The following is a 24,166-nucleotide window of genomic DNA, read 5'->3' as shown; positions in this document are numbered from 1 at the left end:
TTAACCTGCTCGAATTTGGGATGTGGGAGGAAACTGGAGCACCCGGAGAAAACTCGCGCGGTCACAGGGAGAACATGCAGACTCTGTACAGACAGCATGCGAGGTCAGGAGTGTATCCGGGTCTCTGGTGATGTGAGGTGCCATCAGTACCGCTGCGTCGCAGAGCTGCCCATAGTCCATCTATTGCAGATATGTGAGCACTACCACGGATCAAGATTACTGTATGTATTTATTCTAAACCAGTGTTTTTTGGATGATGGACCAGGTTGATAATCCAGTGGTCTTTGCTTGGTTAGACCTGGGGCAGTATCAGCATTTCCATTCATTTTGGGCAGATTTTTTTTGCTTGAAATATAACATTGTAAAAAAAATTACAGCATTTGAAAGTAGTCTGGTACATGTTCATGGCAGCCATAAATGAAACTGCAATTGTGACCTGCATCAGTGAGGGGAGGGAAGCTGAACACAGAGGTGTAGTCAACGACTTTGTTGAGTGGTGTGGGCTGAATCACCTGCAGCTCAACACCGACAAGACTAAGGAGTTAGTGGTGGACTTTAGGAGGAGAGGAGCACCCCTGTCTCCTGTCTCCATCAATAGTGTGGATGTGCAGTTTACCGGGGAGTACAAATACCTTGGAGTTTACCTGGACAGTAAACTGGACTGGTCCAGGAACGCTGAGGCACTGTATAGGAATGGGCAGAGCCGTCTGTACTTTCTGAGCAGGCTCCGCTCTTTCAACATCTGCAGTAAGATGCTGCAGGTGCTCTATCAATCCGTGGTGGCCAGTGCCATCTTCTACGCTGTTGTGTGCTGGGGTAGCAGGGCGAAGGCACGCGGACGGCAACAGAATCAACAAACTCATCAGGAAGGCTGGCTCCGTCCTGGGAGTGGGGTTGGATTCTTGGGAGGTGGTCTTGGAGGGAGGGTGCTCCTCAAACTGCGGAGCATCTTGGACAATATAGCTCACCCCCTCCATGACACGCTGGTCAACCTGAGGAGCACATTCAGCAACAGACTGGTTCCACCGAAATGCACCACAGAACGCCACAGGAGATCCTTTTCCCCCGTGGCTATCAAACTGTATAACTCCTCCCCCTTGTGTCGTGGGGTAGACTTGACGGTTCCAGTTCTTTATGTCAATCTAGTTCAATAATAATTGATTCGAACACTTGTTTTCAATTTAAACCTTTTAATGCAGCGCTGCGATGACTTCTCCAAGCCTGTTACTATAGAGCACACGTCTCCGGAACAGGCTGGGACAATCGGACTGACTCCCCTTCTAACCCCCCTCCCCCCCAAAAAAAAATGCATATCCCCAAATCTGGACATTCCACTTGTCACTTTAATTTCAGGTTTTATATCTTCTTGTGTCTTATGACTGTTGGCAGACCAATTTCCCTCCTGGGATAAATAAAGTTCTATCGTATCGTTTCCTGTGCAGTTGGAATTTTCCTCTTCGTGATAATCCTCAACACCCTCTGAAAACGGCATCCGCTTACTGACATCACTTCCTAGCATCTTATTTCAATGAGCATCAAAGACTAACTAAGCTCTGCGGATGAATTTAGTTTGACCTTCTGTATAGTGTCTTTTGAAATGGACTTCTGTATCATTTAACACAATAGTGCACAACGTATGGTCCATTTGGTTACATTTGGCCTACTAGATGGCTTTATCGGAGGACTCTCTAACACTGCAGCATTAACTAGAGATTTTGTTCTGTCTGGCTCACTGACGCTCACCATTCTGGGTGGTGACAGTGCCCATTAGTTGTAAGAAAATAACTGCAGATGCTGGTACAAATTGAAGGTATTTATTCACAAAATGCTGGAGTAACTCAGCAGGTCAGGCAGCCTCTCAGGAGAGAAGGAATGGGTGACGTTTCGGGTTGAGACCCTTCCCTCACTCCGCCTTAACCAACCTGATCTCCCGGTGGCTGAGCACTTCAACTCCCCCTCCCACTCCCAGTCTGACCTTTCTGTCATGGGCCTCCTCCAGTGCCATAGTGAGGCCCACCGGAAATTGGAGGAACAGCACCTCATATTTTGCTTGGGCAGCTTGCAGCCCAGCAGTATGAACATTGACTTCTCCAACTTTAGATAGTACCTCTGTCCCTCTCTTCCCCTCCTCCTTAGCAAGTTCTCCCTCCATCTTCCTGTCTCCATCTATATCCTTCCTTTGTCCCGCCCCCCTGACATCAGTCTGAAGAAGGGTCTCGACCCGAAACGTCACCCATTCCTTCTCTCCTGAGATGCTGCCTGACCTGCTGAGTTACTCCAGCATTTTGTGCCCATTAGTTGGATCTTTTGATGAATTTTCTAAGGAAAGTACATTTTCATCTGAAAGGTCCCATCAGGCGGAGGCTTCTCAAGCTTGGGGCAATAGTTTCAAGTGCACGGCCTGCCTTGAAAGTTCCACAGAGAGCTGGCTAAGCTTTGGATCATACAAATATGAACACTTGCACCTGATGAGAGTGGGTGTTTTTGAAATGAGCACAGCATCTAAACCAAATAGATTTCTTGCCTATTGCCTTGTGTTTTGGCCTATATTCTAGTATGGCCCTTGTTGCAAAGTGATTGTTTTACTATCCTAAAACTGCCTTCTGCATACTTCCTTTGTGTTTATGTTGCTTGACCTGTGAGTTGAAAGTGAAGCATGATTGTTGTTTGTTGGGGAAATTTATTTTTTTGTGGTTAGTGAGATAGAGATAAAGTACTCCAGACATGTGCACGTACTTTTTCTGTTGCCTTTGAGATGAGGGTATTGAAATGGTAGTAAGAGACAGTCGGTGACACAAGATTTTTTGTTAATTAACATATTCTGAGGGGTTTCTGGAGGGGTTTTATTTTTGACCATATTGTTAGGATGGTAATTACCTTTCTATGTTGAAGCTTAATATTGATCAGTTTTCTGTTGTTCTTCATTTAGGGGAGTCCAGTTGATCATATGGTTATGAAGAGGCCCCAGCTGTACGGGATGAATAACAATCCTTATTCACAGCAGCCACAGCAGCAGAGTGGCCCTTATCCCGCCCAACCATATGGACCTCCCACACCGCAGCGTTATTCAATGACCATGCAGAGCAGGAATCAAAGTAACATGGGAGGAATGCAATATCCACAGCAACAGGTAAACATCACCATAAGTTAAAGATGAAACTGTTTACAACTAACCTAAAGCCCAGTAACTTGTATTTTGTTTTTGGGCAATTTGAAATTCATTTTCTTTTTATCAATGACATCGCTCAGTTATAAACTGAACTGATGGAATTCAAATTCTCTACGCTGTGCGGTACAATCAATGTTTGATGACGATGTTTGCATATAGACTATGGACCACGAGAATCACCACTGCCGTGAAACTATGCTCCTACTTCCACAGCGACTTTGTATCGGGGGAAAAATAATTAAATTCTTGCAATTTTTTGAGTTTCCGACACCGCAAAACTTCCCAATTCTCAAAGTATTTTTGAAGTGCGGTTATTGAACGAATTCTGGCGTCCAAATCAAGTACAACAAGCTCCCTTAAATAGCACGTATTTCCTTTCACCAGAGAGGTGGCACGGTGGCGCAGCAGTAGAGTTGCTGCCTACGTTCGATTCTGGCTACGGGTGCTGTCTGTACAGAGTTTGTACGTTCTCCCCGTGACCTGCATGGGTTTTCTCTGAGAACTTCGGTTTCCTCCCACACTCCAAAGACGTACAGGTTTGTAGGTTAATTGGCTTGGTATAAATATAAAAATTGTCCTTAGTGTAGGATAGTGTTAATGAGTGGGGATCGTTGGTCGATGAGGACCCGGTGGGCCGAAGGTCCTGTTTCTGCACTGTATCTCTAAACTAAACTAAAACTGAAGAAGGGTCTCGACCTGAAACGTCACCCAGAGATGCTGCCTGTCCCGATGAGTTACTCCAGCATTTTGTGTCTAAAATTGAATGAGTCTCTCTTTAACATTTCAGCAGAGTCTTGTGTTTCTGCAGTTGTGTTAAGTGCCTCAAATGTTTGTCTCTGGCATGAGACTTGAACAGAGCACTTTTAAAAAAAACTTGGACCAGTGTGCAACCAGCTGAACCACAGCTGACAATTGGACTCGAAGCATGTCCCTTACTTCTATTCACAAGACTGAATCTGCCAAGGCAGTACCATCACGACTCCTTAAATAGGGAACTCTGCAGATCCAAGTACCTAGTTTGGAAAGAATTCATAACTGAAAGGGAACCAAAGCATGCTATTTAATAATGCATACTGACAGTTGGGTAACGGGAGTTTGCCCTTCACAAATCACTACCCAAAACATGGCGATAGGGAATTAAAAATTTCTCTTGGAATTTGTCGGGGGGTGGGGGGTGGGTGCAGGGGAAGCGTGAATAAATACATAATTAGTTTATTTTTCAACATGTTTACTTGGTGCATGTGCAAATGGTGCAGCGTTGCATTATAGAAAATCAGAACAAGGATTGTTTGAAGAAACAATTTCCCCCCCCCATCCCATAACTCAAGTGTGCTTGTATAAATAATCGGAAAGAAGGCATGCCTTTTTGCATGAACGTGAAGTTAAAATCAGGACACATTGTCTTCTTTGGCATCTTGCTTTAATCAGGCAGTTAAATATTTGAAACCTCTTTAATTGGGCTATCAAGCTGTAACAAAATCCAAATTAAGTAATTGGTTGACTGTCCAACACTGCACACATTTGGTGACACAATTCAACCCGTGTCTAATCTATGAATGATTTAAAAGTGCATGAGGGATGGAACTGCATTCTTATCCGTGGTTGTGTTGAGTTCCCTGTTGACAATTGGAACAGTGGGGGCTATCATATCATATCATATCATATATATACAGCCGGAAACAGGCCTTTTCGGCCCTCCAAGTCCGTGCCGCCCAGTGATCCCCGTACATTAACACTATCCTACACCCACTAGGGACAATTTTTTTACATTTACCCAGCCAATTAACCTACATACCTGTACGTCTTTGGAGTGTGGGAGGAACGAAGATCTCGGAGAAAACCCACGCAGGTCACGGGGAGAACGTACAAACTCCTTACAGTGCAGCACCCGTAGTCAGGATCGAACCCGAGTCTCTGGCGCTGCATTCGCTGTAAAGCAGCAACTCTACCGCTGCGCTACCGTGTCGTACTGTTTCCCTTGGTCTTTGGGTTAACTGAACAGAAAAGGAGAAGCTATTTCCACACATGGAAGTACTGGGTATCCCTGTATTTCCCGCACTTCCATGTGACTATCTGAAAGCTTCTTAAAAGCAATTATCTTATCTGCCACCACCACCACCACTATGTCTTCCAGGCCCTCACTACTCTGTGTTTAAAAAAAACAAAACAAAATTGCCCCACACATTTCCATTTAAACTTTTCGCCTCTCATCTTAGTGTTCTAGTGTTGGATATTTCCACCCTGGGGAGAAAAGGTTCTGGCAGTCTACTTTATCTATGCCTCTCATAATTTTGCATGCTTATTGATATAAGTTTCCCATCAACCTCAATTCCAGTCAAAACAATCCAAGTCTATCTAACTTCTCACTGTAGCTGAGACCCTCTAATCTAGGCAGCATTCTGGTAAACCTCCTCTGCACCCTCTCCAAAGCCTCCACATCTTTCCTGTAACGGACCGACTAGAACTGCATGCAGTACTCCACATGCAGTCTAACTAAAGTCCTATGCAGCTGCATCATGACTTCCTGACTCTTGTATCAATGCCCCTAGCAATGAAGGCAAGTATACAATAGGCCTTCTCTACCATCTCATCTATTTTGTGCTGCTACCTTCAGTAAGCTATGAACTTGGACTCCCAAGACCCTTCTGCACATCAATGCTCTTAAGGATCTTGTCATTAACTGTACACTCTCCCCTTGCATTCAACCTCCCGAAGTGCAATACCGCACACTTGCTTGCATTAAATTCCATCCGCCATTTCCCTCCCTGTATCTGCAGCTGAATAAAAATCCTGCTATCACTACTGACAGCCGCCTCCACTGTGTGCAACTCCTCCAATTCTGGTCTCGTCAGCGAACTTGCTCGCCAACCCGTCTACATTTACGTCTAGATCGTTTATATATTTCACAAATGGCAGAGGTCCCAGCATAGATCCCTGCAGATCTCCACAGGTCACAAGCATCCAGCCAGAATGTCTATCTTCCATCGCAACCCTCTGTCTTCTTTGAATAGGCCAGTTCTGAATCCATACGACCAAGTCATCATGGATCCTGTACAGCTTGATTTAGTTTAGAGATGCAGCGCAGAAACGGGCCCTTCGACGCACCGAGTCCGCACTGACCAGCGATCCGTGCACATTAACCCTCCATGACGGCGGCGCAGCGGTAGAGTTGCTGCCTTACAGCGAATGCAGCGCCAGAGACTCGGGTTCGATCCTGACTACGGGTGCTGTACGGAGTTTGTACGTTCTCCCCGTGACCTGCGTGGGTTTTCTCCGAGATCTTCGGTTTCCTCCCACACTCCAAAGACATACAGGTTTGTAGGTTAATTGGCTACGCAAATGTAAAATAAATTGTCCTAGTGTGCGTAGGCTAGTGTTAATGTGCGGGGATCGCTGGTCGGCGCGGACCCGGTGGGCCGAAAGGGCCTGTTTCTGCGCTGTATCTCTAAATCTAAAAATCTAAATCTAAAATTAACACTATCGTACACACGCTAGGGACAATTTACATTTATATCAAGCCAACTAACCTATAAACCTGTACGTCTTTGGAGTGTGGGAGGAAACCGGAGCACCCGGAGAAAACCCACGCAGGTCATGGGGAGAACGTACAAACTCTGTACAGACAGCACCCGTAGTCTGGATCGAACCAGGGTCTCCGGAGCTGGATGCGCTGTAAGGCAGTTACTCTACCGCTGCGCCACCCTGCCGTCCTGGTGATCTTCTGGACCAGCGTATCATGAGGGACCTCGTCTAAAGCCTTACTAAAATCCATGTACATTAGATCTTCCGCCCTACCTTCATCAATCTCCTTCGTCTCCTCAGAAAAAACTCAGTCATGTTAGTGAGACAAGACCTGCCGTGTACAAGGCTGTGCTGTCCATCTCTAATTAACCCATTCTCTTCCAAATGTGTGAAACATAAAAAATAGCAGGAGGAGGCCATTTGGCTCCTCGAGCCAGCACCGCCATTCATTGTGATCATGGCTGATCATCCACAATCAGTAACCCGTGCCTGCCTTCTCCCCATATCCCTTGATTCCGCCAGCCCCTAGAGCTCTTTCTAACTCTCTTAAATTCATCCAGTGAATTGGCCTCCACTGCCTTCTGTGGCAGGGAATTCCACAAATTCACAACTCTCTGGGTGAAAAGGTTTTTTTTCATCTCAGTTTTAAATGGCCTCCCCTTTATTCTTAGACTGTGGCCCCTGGTTCTGGACTCCCCCAATATTGGGAACATTTTTCCTGCATCTAGCTTGTCCCGTCCCCTCTCATTCTTCTAAATTCCAGTGAATACAAGCCCAGTCTTTCCAATCTTTCCTCATATGACAGTCCCGCCATCCTGGGGAATAATCTCGTGAACCTACGATGCACTGCCTTAATAGCAAGGATGTTCTTCCTCAAATTCGATGACCAAAACTGCACACAATACTCCAGATGTGGTCTCACCAGGGTCCTGTACAACTGCAGAAGGACCTCTTTACTCCTATACTCAAATCCTCTCGTTATGAAGGCCAACATGCCATTAGCTTTTTTTACTGCCCACTGTAGCTGCATGATTACTTTCAGTGACTGGTGTACAAGGCCACCCAGGTCACGTTGCACTTCCCTTTTTCTCCAATCTGACACCATTGAGATAATAATCTGCCTCCTTGTTCTTGCATCTGCCTGCTTGTCCTTGCTTTCATAGAATTCTCCTCAAGTTTCCCTACCCTGAGGTTAAATGGCAGATAGTTCTGTGGATTCTCTCTACTTCCCTCCTTAAACAAAGGAACAACATTGGCCACTCTCCAGTCCTCTTTCAGCAACCACTCATGATGTTTATCTGAGACCATTCATAGTGTCTCCTAGTCACCTTATAAAATGGCACAACATTTTAGCTGAATTTAAACGGGAATGTTCCAGTTATGTGTTTCTTTCGCCTGTATATCTATCAAGAAGCCTCAACAGAGACCAGTTGATTGTTATTAAATAATTAAAGGGCAATATAATGTGTTGCCAGACATTGCCATGTGATGTTCTACAAGTTGCAACTAAATCTCAATGCTTTCATTGCTACTGTGTCTAATATATTGATTGCAAAGGTCATCAGAAATATTTTTATGGGTGCCGTTTATGAATCAAATGTCAAATTATGATATTCACTTTTATAGCACATTGTACTCTTTGATTGCTTTAACTTTCTATTTCGTTGTTATGAGGTTGACTCTGATTTTAAAGTTTTTCCATTGTGATCCTGAATTGGGAAAATTGTAGCTACTTTGTTAAATTAAAATTGACTTTGTTTGACTGCTGCACAAGTGTAATGTGGGCCATTGACATCTTCCCGTATCTCCAACAAATTTTACAATATATTGTACAATTTTTAAATGCTTTCTCCACTAAAAGGGATGGCAGATTGACTTGTCAAAAAAAATCCGTGTGTTTTGAACGTGTTAGGATTAGCTGGAACGAGAAAAAGTACAGTAGCTGACAACACTGATTCCATAGTAAAGTATGATATTTATTCTGGACTAATGAATTTTACTGTGTGTTGATTTTGATGAAGGCATTTTAAGAAGGTGTTGCTTGTTTCAGATTTTTTTTATTCCTTCGTCAATTTAAAGTATCGATTTATACGTGCATGTTTACTGTTTAGCAATGTGAGATTCCAATCTTCATCAATATTGGTTAACTTGGCTAATTTTCTCAATCTATTTGGTGATTTATTATATTAAGATGTTGGCGAATGAAGTTGGTCAGTGGTGGTAATGTTTTGTTGGCATTTTGATTTACAGAATAATTTTGAGTTCTTAAATAATGGTAGGAAAAATAATTGCTGGACTAAGCGCAACTCTTTCTGCAATGCCATTATGATTATGATTTAACATGTAAACTAAAGGAATCATCGTTATTAAAATATGATGGTGTTGTGGTCTGCTAAATTATTTTAAAAGTGCTGTGTAAAAGACTGGCTCAGTCGCTGTGTTCCACTAGTATTCTGTTCATGTATTGCCTGTATGTGAGAAATAACAACCATCAGTAAATTAAATCTGTTTCAAGGAAAAAACATCAAACCAATAGTATAATTATTACATATGTCATAAATTTAAGAATGGAATAAAAAAATACATGTATATATTTTCAGAAACCGGATTGAATACAGTATTGGGTGTTGGTTTTCAGATTTGGGCCCAGTAATTTACTAGATATTTGTTTATTTAAGTCACAAATTGAGTTACATAGAAAAATAGGTGCAGGAGGAGGCCCATTCGGCCCTTCGAGCCATTCAATATGATCATCTAAAATCAGTACCCAGTTCCTGCTTTTTCCCCATATCCCTTGATTCCTTTAGCCCTAAGAGCTAAATCTAACTATCCATTGGAAACATCCAGTGAATTGGCCTCCACTGCCTTCTGTGGCAGATTAACACAGATGAAATGGTAACTCTATTTCAGCTTAAAAAAAATTATGTTCATACCAGTGATTTTTACTGATGAATTAATGCAAGTTAACTTGATATATAACATAGCTTCAGCTATGAGATGAAATGACTATTCCAAATAAATTGTGCCAACTGAACAAATCATATCGTGACATTTAAGAGATTTTTGGATAGGCACATGGAAATGCAGGGAATGGAGGGGTATGGATCATGTGCAAGCTAATAAATGTTGTCTTTGTATCGTGTTCGGCATAGCCATTGAGGGTCAAGGAGCCTGTTCTTGTGCTGTACTGTTCCATGTTCTGTGATATGCCAATGGATTGGAAAGAGGAAGGAAAACCATTCTTTCTCGAAATGCAATAGGCCATTCTGCCCATGGAGTCTATGTTGGCTCCAAGCAAAACCGTCCCATTCCCCTTCCCCATATCACTTAATCTTTCTCGTGCCCATGAAGTCCCCTTTGGCTCTTTAACTTGCCACATTAACCATATTAAGGGGTAACTTGTACTAACTAGTTACCAGCGCATGTTTGAGGTATTTTTGTTGTTGTTGTTGTTGTTCGTCCTTCGGGCTTGAAGATGACCATGACTTCACTTTCAGTTGGAGGATTGGTGACTGTGGTCCGGAAGTGACTGGTGAGGCCAATCCGGGCCCGGAAAGCACGCCCACATTTGAGATATAGAAAGCAAGCGAAGCACTGCTCACAAACCCACACTGGTCTGGGGAGAATGTACAAACTATACAACATACAGGCGTGTGGTCAGGATGTGTGGAGGTGTGCCACTAAGGAAGTTCATTGACATAAAGTTCATAAGTGTTGTGGCAAGCTGAATGAATGTTCTTCCATTAACATTATTAGTTATCTTAAGTTAAACTGTTCTGTGAATCCATCAGATTGAAAAATCACCTAATGTATTCCTCTTAGTTTTCAACCACACATTTCTCCTGTCCCAGGTTTTCTTCGTCTTGTTTAGTTTCATTCTTTGTATGTGCGAGTCTGAAAGACAGTAGAGCGAATTTAACACTTCATGTCCAAATTTAATTTAGTTTAATTGCATCTGCCATTGTTTTTATTTTACTGCATCGTGTTCATGTCTGCCAGTCAGATGGCTTTTTCTTTACATGAATGGTACAGCTTCCATGTTGAGGAATAATGATCTGTGTTGAATAAAGTAAAAGATATGTTACAGCACAAAGTGCTCAGCTCCTTTAGTCTGAACTTGCTATTGGGTAGTGAATAGGAAAATGGTAGGCCTAGGTGGTGACAAAGGAGATGGCTTCTAGTCAGACTCCAAGTTCAAATAATGACCAAGTTATTTAAACTTTTTTTTGTTTTGAACCAATTGGTCCAAATCTTATTGGCCCAAGTACTCTTTAATTTGCGCATACAGGCAATGATGAAATTTTATTTTTAAAGCAAGCTATAAACTTTAATTCAACAGATGACAGTCACATTCAGTAGCTATTATCTGAATATGAAAGTATTTATTCACAAAATGCTGGAGTAACTCAGCAGTCAGGCAGCATCTCAGGAGCGAAGCAATGGGTGACGTTTCGGGTCGCACACATCTGAATATGAAATACTCATTTACTTGACAGTGCTGGCTATGAAGGAAGTTCCTTGGTTTTAGATATTCCGTCCTAAGTTTTGCCCTACTTGATCTTTTTAGATTGGTTAGAAATACAGTGGAGGCCAATTCTCTGAATGATCACATACCTATCAATGGGGAAAATTGGGTGGGGCGGGATATACAAGGAGCAGTCAGAATTTCCTGGAACTGGTATGAAAGGGCACTTAGCCCCAAAGGGGAGCAATTATGGCAAGCAATGAGAGCTTTAATCAGTGGTGTAATTATGAAGCCTGTCTTGGAGACAGGATATTGGATTTCTGTTGTCGGGTATCAACCACTGTTTCAATTCTGCCTTGCGGATGCTGATTCAGGGCCCAAGCTCCCATGGTCTGCTGATATTTAGTCAATGGTGAGAGGAAATGTTGCAGTGTATAACCAGAAGCAGATCATCGAGTACTTGTTAAGGATTCTGATATTGATCTTCATTTATAGACACAAAATTCTGGAGTAACTCAGCGGGACAGGCTGCATCTCTGGAGAGAAGGAACGGGTGACGTTTTGGGTCGAGACCCTTCTTCAGACTGATGCCTGAAATGTCACCCGTTCCAGAACAAGGGGGCACAGTTTAAGAATAAGGGGTAGGCCATTTAGAACTGAAATGAGGAAAAACTTTTTCAGTCCGAGAGTTGTGAATATGTGGAATTCTCTGCCTCAGAAGGCAGTGGAGGCCAATTCTCTGCATGCATTCAAGAGAGAGCTAGATAGAGCTCTTAAGGATAGCGGAGTCAGGGGGTATGGGGAGAAGGCAGGAACGGGGTACTGATTGAGAATGATCAGCCATGATCACATTGAATGGCGGTGCTGGCTCGAAGGTCCGAATGTCCTACTCCTGCACCTATTGTCTATTGCTGCCTGTCCTGCTGAGTTACTCCAGCATGTTGTGTCTGTCTTCGATTTAAACCAGCATCTGCAGTTCTTTCCTACACATTGATATTCTTTTGTTTTGTATGTTCCATAATGTACTACCTGGTAGTTGGAATAAGTTAGAATCGGAGTCATTGTCGTACAGCACAGAAATGGGTCCTTTGGCCCACCATATCTATGCTAAACTTTCTTGTCCAACTGTACTAATCCCATTTACCTGTAGTAGGTCGTCTCCTTTTAGTTTACTTTAGATTTAGTTTAGAGATACAGCATGGAAACAGGCCCTTCAGCCCACAGAGTCCGCACCGACCAACGATCCCCGCATATTGACACTATCCTACACGCACTAGGGACAATTTACATTTATACAAAGCCAATCAACCTACAAAACCCGTACGTCTTTGGAGTGTGGAAGGAAACCGAAGACCTAGGAGAAAACCCACGGGGAGAACGTATAGACAGCACCCATGGTTGGGATCAAACCCGGGTCTCTGGCGCTGAAAGCATTGTAGGGCAGCAACTCTACCGCCGCGCCACCATACCCCGTCTTCCAAAAAACACCAGAAGAACTCAGCAGGTCAAACGGCGCCTGTGGAGGCAAAAAGTGTAAGTCAACATTTTTCCTGTTGAGATCCTGCATCAGCTCTGAGAGGGACCAGAAAAGATTGGCAGTATAAAGCAGTATGTGGGGAGGGGAGGGGGGAGGGGGGGGGGGGGTGAGTGTGTGTGGGATCTAGCGAGGTAGGTGATGTGTTGTACCAGTGTGGGCATAGAGGGAACGGCATGGGGAAGGTAGGGTGAGATGGAATATGCAATCTCTTTTGTCCTCTTACCCTCATAATGCCTTCCTCACTTAAGTGTCTGTCAAGTCAAGTCAAGTTTATTTGTCCCATACACATACAAGATGTGCAGTGAAATGAAAGTGGCAATGCCTGTGGATTGTGCTAAGACTACAAACAGAATAGATTTTTTTTTTTTTTTTAAAAGACACAACACAAAAAATAAATTAATACAGTAAATGAGTCCCTGGTGATATGGGAGTTAACAGTCCTGATACCCTGCGGGAAGAAACTCCGTCTCATCCTCTCTGTTTTCACAGCGTGACAGCGGAGGCATTTGCCTGACCATAGCAGCTGGAACAGTCCGTTGCTGGGGTGGTAGGGGTCCCCCATAATGTTGCTGGCTCTGGATCTGAATGTTTCTGAAGTGTAGAAATTGTATCCAACTCCACCACCTCTTCTGGCAACTGGTTTGATATCAGCTACTTGATACACATTTTGGTTTATTATTGACACGTGCCGAGGTACAATGAGAAGCCTTTGTTTGTGTGCCGGCCAATTAAATCACATCCTATTATATACGTGTACAATTGAGCCGTACACAAGTGTAACAGGTAGTGCAATGAGAAAATTACCAAAGTGCAGAATATCGTTACAACATTATAGCATTGTAGTAATAGTAAAAAGTCCCATGGCTGCAATGAGATAGGATTTTTTAGGTTTAGAGATACAGCGCAGAAACAGGCCCACCGGGTCCGCGCCGCCCAGTGATCCCCGCACATTAACACTATCCTATACCCACTAGGGACAATTTTTACATTTGCCCAGCCAATTAACCTACATACCTGTATGTCTTTGGAGTGTGGGAGGAAACCGAAGATCTCGGAGAAAACCCATGCAGGTCAAGGGGAGAACGTACAAACTCCATACAGTACAGCATCGTAGTCAGGATCGAACCTGAGTCTCCGGCGCTGCATTCGCTGTAAGGCAGCAACTCTACCGCTGCGCCACCGTGCGGCGCACGGCACGGAAGATCAGAAATACATCAGAGTCTATGGGAAGACTGACAACAGCAGGGAAGTCTGAAAATAACAGGGAAGAAGCAGTTACTGAATCTGGTGGTATGTGCTTTTGAGCTTTTGTATCTTCTGCCCGATGAGAGATAGAAGAAGAGGGGATGTACTACTAAGTGACCGCTTTCTTGAGGCAGCATGAAGTGTAGATGAAGTCAATGGTGGGGTGTCTGGTCTGTGTGATAGATTGGGCTCTATTGACAATTCGCTACAATTTCTTATGGTATTAAGCAGAACTGTTCCCAAAGCAAGTTGTGAAGCAATCCAATGGCATGCCTCGGAAAAAAAACTGCAGATGCTGGTCTAAATCGAAGGTCGACACAAAATGCTGGAGTAACTCAGCGGGTCAGGTAGCATCTCTGGAGAGATGGAATGGACAAGGTTTCGGGTCGAGACCCTTCCTATGCTTTGTATGGTGCATCTATAGAGGTTGGTGAGAGTCGTTGGGGACCTGCCAAACCGTTTTAGTCTCCAGAGGGGGCGGAGCTGTAGGTATGTTTTTTTTGGGCGTAGCTCTGATTAAGTTTGTCCGTGACAGATTGGTGATAAATATCACCAGGATGAGACAGAGTTTCAAGCCCAGGAACTTGAAGCTCTCAACGATTTACACTGTGGCACCATTGATGCTGAGTGGGGCACTACTCTACTGTGCCTCGTGAAGTTGATAATTACCACCTCCATATTGCTGACATTGATGGTGGGGTTGTGGTCTTGATGCCATGTTGCTAATTCCTCTATCATCTCCCTGTACTACATCTTATTCTTCATGATCCAGTCCACTTCAGTGGTGTCACCTGCAAACTTGTGGATGGAATTAGAGTAGTATTTGGCCACACAGTTGTGAGTGTATGGTGACTATATTGAGGGGCTGAGAATGCAATCCTGTGGGGTATTGATGTTGAGAATCATTGTGGACGATGAATTGCTATCTATCTTTGTTGATTGTGCCTGAGTATGAAAGTCGAGGATTCAGTTGCAAAGCGGTGTGGTGACACCCAGGTCCAGGAGCATGGAGGGAGTTTTGGATGGGATTATGGTGTTGAAGATGGAACTACAGTCAATAAATCGGTGAGTGTAGGGCCAGGGAGATGGTGTCTACCATGGACCTGTTGGTCAAGGCTGTCGGGGAGGCTAGCGTTAATGTGCGCCATGACTAGTCTCCCGAATCACTTCTTGATGGTGGGTAGACACAAAATGCTGGAGTAACTCAGCGGGTCAAGCAGCAACTCTGGAGAGAAGGAATGGGGGACGTTTCGGGTCGAGACCCTTCTCCACAAACAGAACTGTCCTGGCAGACCCATTGTTTCTACCTGTTCATGTCCCACCAAATTAATTTCCACCTACCTCTACTCCATCCTATCGAAGGCATTTATTTCACAAAATGCTGGAGTAACTCAGCAGGTCAGGCGACCAGAAACATCACCCATTTATACCTGTCTACTCCATCCTACCTCCGCTGGTCCAATCCCTCCCTGTCTGTGTCCAAGACACCTCGCACCCTCTTCGTCTCCTCAATAACTTCTGGTTTCCAGGCCCCCACTCCCTCATCTTTACCATGGATGTCCAGTCACTCTACACCTCCAGCCCCCACCTCCAGACCCTTCAGTCAGAAGAAGGTTCCAGCCCAAAACATCGCCTCTCTTCCCTCCATAAGTGCTGCTTGACACGCTGAGTTCCTCCAACACTTTGTTTTTGTGCTCGCGTATTCAGCATCTGCAGTCTCTTGCGTGGATGCTTGTAGTGGTGAAAAGTGTTATACTGTGTGGAGACAGAAATAGTTACTGCTTTGGGCTGATGTTCTTTCACCAGAACTGCAATAAACTGGAGATACCAGATTTAAAACCGAGTGGATTATTTGCAAGGGGAAGGAAGAGCAAAAGGTGAAGCCTGTGGTGGGATAGAATGGGGACGGCACGGTGGAGCAGTGGTAGAGTTGCTGCATTATAGCGCCAGAGACCCGGGTTCGATCCTGACTCCAGGTGCTGTCTGTATGGAGTTTGTGCGTTCTCCCCGTGACAGCATGGATTTTCTGCGGGTACTCCGGTTTCCTCCCACACTCCAAAGACGTACACGGTTTATGTTAATTGGCTTTGGTAAAGTTGTAAATTGTTCTTGGTGTGTAGGATCATGCTGGTGAACGGGGTGATCGCTGGTCGGCGTGAACGCCGTGGGACGAAGGGCGTATTTCCGAGCTGTATCTCGAAAGTGTAAAGAACGAAGGGTAGCCTAAATGATTACTGTGTCTGAAGAAGGGTCTCGACCCAAAACGTCACCCATTCCTTCTCTCCTGAGATGCTGCCTGACCTGCTGAGTTACTCCAGCATTTTGTGAAATAAATACCTTCGATTTGTACCAGCATCTGCAGTTATTTTCTTACACTTCCAGCATCTGGTTGTCATTTCGCATTTCTAGATTCTGCACCATTTTTCTTTTGGAGTTTAAACTAAATAGTTGGCTCAAGTGCTGAATATAGGAAGGTACCAGGGAAAATTGCAAAAATAATTCCAGGAAATAAAATTTTAGGCAAAGTGACGTGCAGCACTTTTTTGAAAGGAAGTTGTAAGGAATAGGATAAGTTTTTTTTAAAAAAATGAATACAACATGAAACAACCAAAATCATAAGATGGACAAAAGAGGTAGGAGGACAGCATGAAACCCAAAGATTATGGTACAAAAATGTGAAATATTAGCATGGATTCTGGTGCAGAGATAAGAAGAAAAGTAGAGTAAGAAAATAACTGCAGATGCTGGTACAAATCGAAGGTATTTATTCACAAAATGCTGGAGTAACTCAGCAGAATTACTCAGTCTGAAGAAGGGTCTCGGCCCGAAACGTCACCCATTCCTTCTCTCCTGAGATGCTGCCTGACCTGCTGAGTTACTCCAGCATTTTGTGAGAAGAAAAGTAGAGGCTGGTAAGGCTGACAAAGGATTGCAAAAATAATGTATGTATGTAGCCATGATCAGCAGTTGTTTTACATTTGGATGGTCAACAAAAGTATGAGCACTTTTAAAATTTAGGTCAGACATAATGTCCCATCGACCCATCGAGTACACTAGTTCTATCCTACAAGCAAGGAACAATTTGCAGAAGTCAATTAATCAACAAACCTGCATGTCTGGAATGTAGGAGGAAACTGGAGCACCTGGTGAAAACACACGCCTCTGTAGTCGGGATGAACCTGGGTCTCGGGCGCAATAAGGCAGCAACTTGATCGCTGTGCACTTGAAGACATAAATGAACACAAGGAAATAGCAGACATATTGAATAGCTCATTTGTGTCAGTCGTTTACCGTAGAGCAAAAATCGTGGATGGAATTTACCAAAATTAACACGGTAATAATAACAATTATTTGTAGGGATCGCTGAGACATGGCTACAAGAGGACCAGGGCTGGGAACTGAATATTCAGGGGTACACAACGTATAGAAAAGACAGACAGGTGGGCAGAGGGGGTGGGGTTGCTCTGATGGTAAGGAATGATATTCATTCCCTTGCAAGGGGTGACATAGAATCAGGAGATGTTGAATCAGTATGGATAGAAATGAGAAATTGTAAGGGTAAAAAGACCCTAATGGGAGTTATCTATAGGCCCCCAAACAGTAGCCTCGACATAGGGTGCAAGTTGAATCAGGAGATAAAATTGGCGTGTCAAAAATGTAATGCTACGGTGGTTATGGGAGATTTCAACATGCAGGTAGACTGGGAAAATCAGGTTGGAAATGGACCCCAGGAAAGAGAGTTTGTAGAGTGCCTTCGAGATGGATTCTTAGAACAGCTTGTACTGGAGCCTACCAGGGAGAAGGCAATTCTGGATTTAGTGTTGTGTAATGATCCTGATCTGATAAGGGGACTAGAGGTAAAAGAGCCATTAGGAGGCAGTGATCACAACATGATAAGTTTTACTCTGCAAATGGAAAGGCAGAAGGGAAAATCGGAAGTGTCGGTATTACAGTATAGCAAAGGGGATTACAGAGGCATGAGGCAGGAGCTGGCCAAAATTGACTGGAAGGAGGCCCTAGCAGGGAAGACGGTAGAACAGCAATGGCAGGTATTCCTGGGAATAATGCAGAGGTTGCAGGATCAATTTATTCCAAAGAGGTGGAAAGACTCTAAGGGGAGTAAGAGACACCTGTGGCTGACAAGGGAAGTCAGGGACAGCATACAAATTAAGGAGAGGAAGTATAACATAGCAAAGAAGAGTGGGAAGACAGAGGATTGGGACTCTTTTAAAGAGCAACAAAAGTTAACTAAAAAGGCAATACGGGGAGAAAAGATGAGGTACGAGGGTAAACTAGCCAATAATATAAAGGAGGATAGCAAAAGTTTTTTTAGGTACGTGAAGAGGAAAAAAATAGTCAAGGCAAATGTGGGTCCCTTGAAGACAGAAACAGGGGAATTTATTATGCGGAACAAAGAAATGGCAGATGAGTTAAACCGTTACTTTGGATCTGTCTTCACTGAGGAAGATACACACAATCTCCAAATGTTCTAGGGGCCGGAGAACCTAGGGTGATGGAGGAACTGAAGGAAATCCACATTAGGCAGGAAATGGTTTTGGGTAGACTGATGGGACTGAAGGCTGATAAATCCCCAGGGCCTGATGGTCTGCATCCCAGGGTACTTAAGGAGTGGAAGCATTGGAGATCATTTTTCAATGTTCTATAGATTCAGGATCAGTTCCTGTGGATTGGAGGATAGCAAATGTTATCCCACTTTTTAAGAAAGGAGGGAGAGAGAAAACGGGTAATTATAGACCAGTTAGTCTGACATCAGTGGTAGGAAAGATGCTGGAGTCAATTATAAAAGACGAAATTGCTGAGCATTTGGATAGCAGTAACGGGATCATTCCGAGTCAGCATGGATTTACGAAGGGGAAATCATGCTTGACAAATCTACTGGAATTTTTTGAGGATGTAACTAGGAAAATTGACAGGGGAGAGTCAGTGGATGTGGTGTACCTCGACTTTCAGAAAGCCTTCGACAAGGTCCCACATAGGAGATTAGTGGGCAAAATTAGGGCACATGGTATTGGGGGTAGGGTACTGACATGGATAGAAAATTGGTTGACAGACAGAAAGCAAAGAGTGGGGATAAATGGGGCCCTTTCGGAATGGCAGGCAGTGACCAGTGGGGTACCGCAAGGTTCGGTGCTGGGATCCCAGCTATTTACAATATACATTAATGACTTAGACGAAGGGATTAAAAGTACCATTAGCAAATTTGCAGATGATACTAAGCTGGGGGGTAGTGTGAATTGTGAGGAAGATGCAATAAGGCTGCAGGGTGACTTGGACAGGTTGTGTGAGTGGGCGGATACATGGCAGATGCAGTTTAATGTAGATAAGTATGAGGTTATTCATTTTGGAAGTAAGAATAGAAAGGCAGATTATTATCTGAATGGTGTCAAGTTAGGAGGAGGGGGAGTTCAACGAGATCTGGGTGTCCTAGTGCATCAGTCAATGAAAGGAAGCATGCAGGTACAGCAGGCAGTGAAGAAAGCCAATGGAATGTTGGCCTTTGTAACAAGAGGAGTTGAGAATAGGAGCAAAGAGGTCCTTCTACAGTTGTACCGGGCCCTGGTGAGACCGCACCTGGAGTACTGTGTGCAGTTTTGGTCTCCAAATTTGAGGAAGGATATTCTTGCTATGGAGGGCGTGCAGCGTAGGTTCACTAGGTTAATTCCCGGAATGGCGGGACTGTCGTATGTTGAAAGGCTGGAGCGATTGGGCTTGTATACACTGGAATTTAGAAGGATGAGAGGGGATCTTATTGAAACATATAAGATAATTAGGGGATTGGACACATTAGAGGCAGGAAACATGTTCCCAATGTTGGGGGAGTCCAGAACAAGGGGCCACAGTTTAAGAATAAGGGGTAGGCCATTTAGAACGGAGATGAGGAAGAACTTTTTCAGTCAGAGAGTGGTGAAGGTGTGGAATTCTCTGCCTCAGAAGGCAGTGGAGGCCAGTTCGTTGGATGCTTTCAAGAGAGAGCTGGATAAAGCTCTTAAGGATAGCGGAGTGAGGGGGTATGGGAAGAAGGCAGGAACGGGGTACTGATTGAGAGTGATCAGCCATGATCGCATTGAATGGCGGTGCTGGCTCGAAGGGCTGAATGGCCTACTCCTGCACCTATTGTCTATTGTCTATTGTCTAAAGGAAATAATGGTGGCAATAAGTAACAAATTCACAAGACTAGTTGTTTGCTTGCTTGGATTTTGAAATAGATGAGAATGAAGAATCGATATTCCAAAGTTCCAATTCAGGAAGTGGTGCTTCAATTTGTAAATTATATTTTTATGTTATGAAAGGGCAAGCAGGGAATTATTGGCAAGTCATTTCCTAACTACAGATAGTAAACCATCAGAATCTGTAATGATGGATTTGATTGCCCATCTTTAATTTTCAGTTGATTGGAAATGGTCAGTAGACCGATTTAAAATTGGTCAAAGGTAAGAAACTGAAAGAATCAAAAACGATGTTGAGTTAAGGTTGGAAAAATTAGTGAAGACCTTTCTATTTGGGGGCACTGCTGCTTGTTATAAACGCACATCACTCAGTTAGCAGAATAACTGGTTTCTGTATTGTTACTTGCATATGTCTCACTACTATTAATTAGCAAGTCTTGAGAAATGAACATTTAAGTGAGAGCTTTGGAAAATGTCAGTGAAATGCTTTTCAAAGAAACAAAAGGGTAAGTTGTATTTTGGTTACGAAAAATGTAAAATCAAATGAAGTGCTATGAAATCAGACTTGCACGACCATGCTTATGGCTCGGCGATTGTTTCGCTGGACACCTCCGCTCAGTCCGTCTTAACCCACTTGATCTCCTGGTGTCTCAGCACTTCAACTCCTCCTCCCATTCCCAATCTGACCTTTCTGTCCTGGGCTTCCTCCATTGTCGGAGTGAGGCCCAGTGCAAATTGGAGGAACAGCACCTCATATTTCGCTTTGGGTAGTCTACACCCCAGCGGTATGAACATTGACTTCTCTAACTTCAGATAACCCTGGCTTTCCCTCTCTACCCCCTCCACTTCCCACTTCTCCCACTAGTCTTACTGTCTATGATTCTATCTTTGTCCCGCCCCCTCCCCTGACATCAGTCTGAAGAAAGGTCTAGACCCAAAAGGTCACCCATTCCTTCTCTCCCGAGATGCTGCCTGACCCGCTGAGTTACTCCAACATTTTGTGTCATGCTTATTGTGGGGTTAGTTTCTTGGTATGGGAATGTATTATTGGTAAACTTTGGCAGTAGTAGGCTTGGACTCTAGATAATATCCCACTTTCCACAGATTCTGAGGGTCCTGTATTTTGTGGGTGACCAGCTACAGGTGACTCCATGTCTCGTGGCCAGCCAGCTTGAGGATGTTAGAGGTTAGATGCTCGTGTTTAAAACCAGCGGAGCATGTGTGTATGGGTGACAAAGCACAGCCACCGGGGAACTGGTGTGTGTGTAACCAAGACTAAATATTAGACGGATCAGCCAAAACATTATGACCTGATGAGCAGAAACATTATGACCACCTGCCTAATATGCTGTTGGAACTCCGTGTGCAGCCCCATACGCAGCAGGGTGCGATGCACTGTGTATTGTGACACATTCCTCCCGTGACCACTATTAAAATTTTCTGTGACTTGTGCCACAGTCGACCTTCTGTCGGTTCGGACCAGACGGGATAGCCTTCGTTGCCCTTGCGCATCGATGAGCCTTGGGCGCCCAACACCTTGTCGCCGGTTTGTCCCTCCTCCGACCACTCTCGGTCGGTACTCACCACTGCTGACCGGGAGCACCCCACAAGCTTTGCCGTTTCAGAGATGCTCTGACCCAGTTTTCTGGCCATAACTATTTGGCCCTTGTCAAAGGTCTTTACTCCTGCCCATTTCTCCTGCATCCAACACATCAACTTCAAGAACTGACTGTTCACTTGCTGCCTAATATATCCCACCCCTTGACAGGTGCCATTGTAACAAGATAATCAATGTTATTCACTTCACCTGTCAGTGGTCATAATGTTTTGGCTGATCAGTGTATACTGTTAATTTGTTAACTTGACAGCACTTTTTTAATCGAACAATTCCATTTAGTGTTACTGTGCTAAAATTACATGAAGCTAGCCTTCATATTTAAATATCTTAAGGATGTAGTGAAGAGTTGATTGGAACATGAATTTTTAATGCGATTATTATTCAGTATAAATAGCACTTCCTGCAGAGCGACCTAGTCTCTGATGTTTAACAGGATCAGAGGAGAGCTTTGTTAGGTTGCTGCCTCTTTCTTATCCAGTTTATTGTAGTGTTGGCTCCTTTCCTTTTCTGAATCCATAACTCTCTCTGGCAGTGGCACAATTGTACGTAATGGAAAATAGACACAATGCTGGAGTAACAGCGTGTCAGGCAACATCTCTGGAGAGAAGGAATGGGTGACGATTCGGGTCGAGACCCCTCTTCAGACCCAAAGTTGTGACCTGAAACGGCACCCATTCCTTCTCTCCAAAGACGCTGCCTGTTCCGCTGAGATATTCCAGCATTTTGTGCCTATCTTTAAACCAGCATCTGCAGTTCCATCCTACACAGTAAGTATTGGAAGTCTAGGCTAGATAGCATCACGATTACAATTGAAATCACTATCCGCACCTGATTGCTGTAAAGAGATGGTTGTATTTATTTTTTATTATTGGTAATATTGGTAATTCGCTCACTGGAAAATTCAAAACTTGCGTGTAGACTGCTATGGATTAGAAACTGAGTCAGCTTAGGTTTCTTAAGCACATTCTTTTTCATGAATTTGAGGTGTTGGTGGTATAACTGAGTCCAGAATGAAAATGGTGCAGTTGATATTCGTATGGGGCATGGTAAGGAAATATGTTTCCAAGGAAATAAGGAAAACCTTTTTCACCCAGAGAGTTGTGAATTTGTGGAATTCTCAGCCACAGAAGGCAGTGGAGGCCAATTCACTGGATGTATTTAAAGTTAGATAGAGCTCTAGGGGCTAGTGGAATCAAGGGATACGGGGAGAAGGCAGGCTGATGTAGATGATCAGCCATGATCACAATGAATGGCGGTGCTGGCTCGAAGGGCCAAATGGCCTCCTCCTGCACCTATTTTCTGTGTTTCTATGTTCCTTCGTTACTCTACATCGGTGCACTGATGTGCTTGCAGATACTGTTTGATTGTAATTACCAATTGGTTGACTGAAATAATAAATTGCATGGTTTAAATGGAAATGTTAGTAATACTCCATTCAGTTTCAGTTGCTTATTGTCACGTGTACTGAGGTATGGTGAAAAGCTTTTGCTGCGTGCTAACCAGTCAGCAGAAAGACAATACGTGATTGCAATCGAGCCATTCACAGTGTATAAATACATGATAAGGGAATAACGTTTAATGCAAGATATAGCCATTAAAGTCCGATCAAAGATAGTCCGAGGGTCACCCACAAATATGGTTTTCACATCATTAAAAGTATGGATGACTTCCTTGCATTTTGCTAGCCAGTTCGTATTATCAAAATTGCCTCTGTCTCAATAGACAATAGGTGCAGGAGTAGGCCATTCGGCCCTTCGAGCGAGCACCATCATTCAATGTGATCATGGCTGATCATTCTCAATCAGTACCCCGTTCCTGCCTTCTCCCCATACCCCCTGACTCCGCTATCCTTAAGAGCTCTATCTAGCTCTCTCTTGAATGCATTCAGAGAATTGGCCTCCACTGCCTTCTGAGGCAGAGAATTCCACAGATTTACAACGCACTGACTGAAAAAGTTTTTCCTCATCTCCGTTCTAAATGGCCTACCACTTATTCTTAAACTGTGGACCCTGGTTCTGGACTCCCCCAACATTGGGAACATGTTTCCTACCTCTAACGTGTCCAACCCCTTAATAATCTTATATGTTTCGATAAGATCCCCTCTCATCCTTCTAAATTCCAGCGTATATTCCAGTCTCATGCCAACCATATCTTCTTGCTAATTTCTTGAAACCTCCCTGGGTATGTGGTTCCTTAAAGAAAGCACCCATCTTATTTTTTATGGTTTACTTGAACAATATTTGCTCTCTGTAACTTGGTTCAGAGCAGTAAGGATTTTTTAAACTCAAGTTTTGTAGATATGAAGGAAGTTACGGTTGGGCAACATAGAAGAGTCAACAATGAAAATTTAAAAAAATGTTGCTCTACTTGTTGCCAATGTATAGCACTGCCACAGGAATGGTGGTGAATTGGGCAGAACGAG

At 43.8% G+C, this 24,166-nt stretch overlaps 1 protein-coding gene across 4 annotated transcripts in view; it reads left to right on the top strand.

Annotated features, from left to right (window-relative positions):
- Positions 1-24,166, top strand: part of arid1b (AT-rich interactive domain 1B) — a 462,315-nt gene that overhangs the window by 37,365 nt on the left and 400,784 nt on the right. For all 4 annotated transcript variants that reach the window (XM_078404705.1, XM_078404704.1, XM_078404702.1 and 1 more), the window contains exon 2: positions 2,930-3,130. In XM_078404705.1, coding sequence (XP_078260831.1) covers positions 2,930-3,130 — 201 coding nt within the window. The remainder of the gene's footprint in view (positions 1-2,929; positions 3,131-24,166) is intronic.

Source organism: Rhinoraja longicauda, chromosome 9, assembly GCF_053455715.1.
Source record: "Rhinoraja longicauda isolate Sanriku21f chromosome 9, sRhiLon1.1, whole genome shotgun sequence".
Classification (NCBI taxonomy): domain Eukaryota; kingdom Metazoa; phylum Chordata; class Chondrichthyes; order Rajiformes; family Arhynchobatidae; genus Rhinoraja; species Rhinoraja longicauda.
The sequence above is the reverse complement of the archived record's forward strand: the minus strand, read 5'-3'. Positions and strand labels throughout refer to the sequence as shown.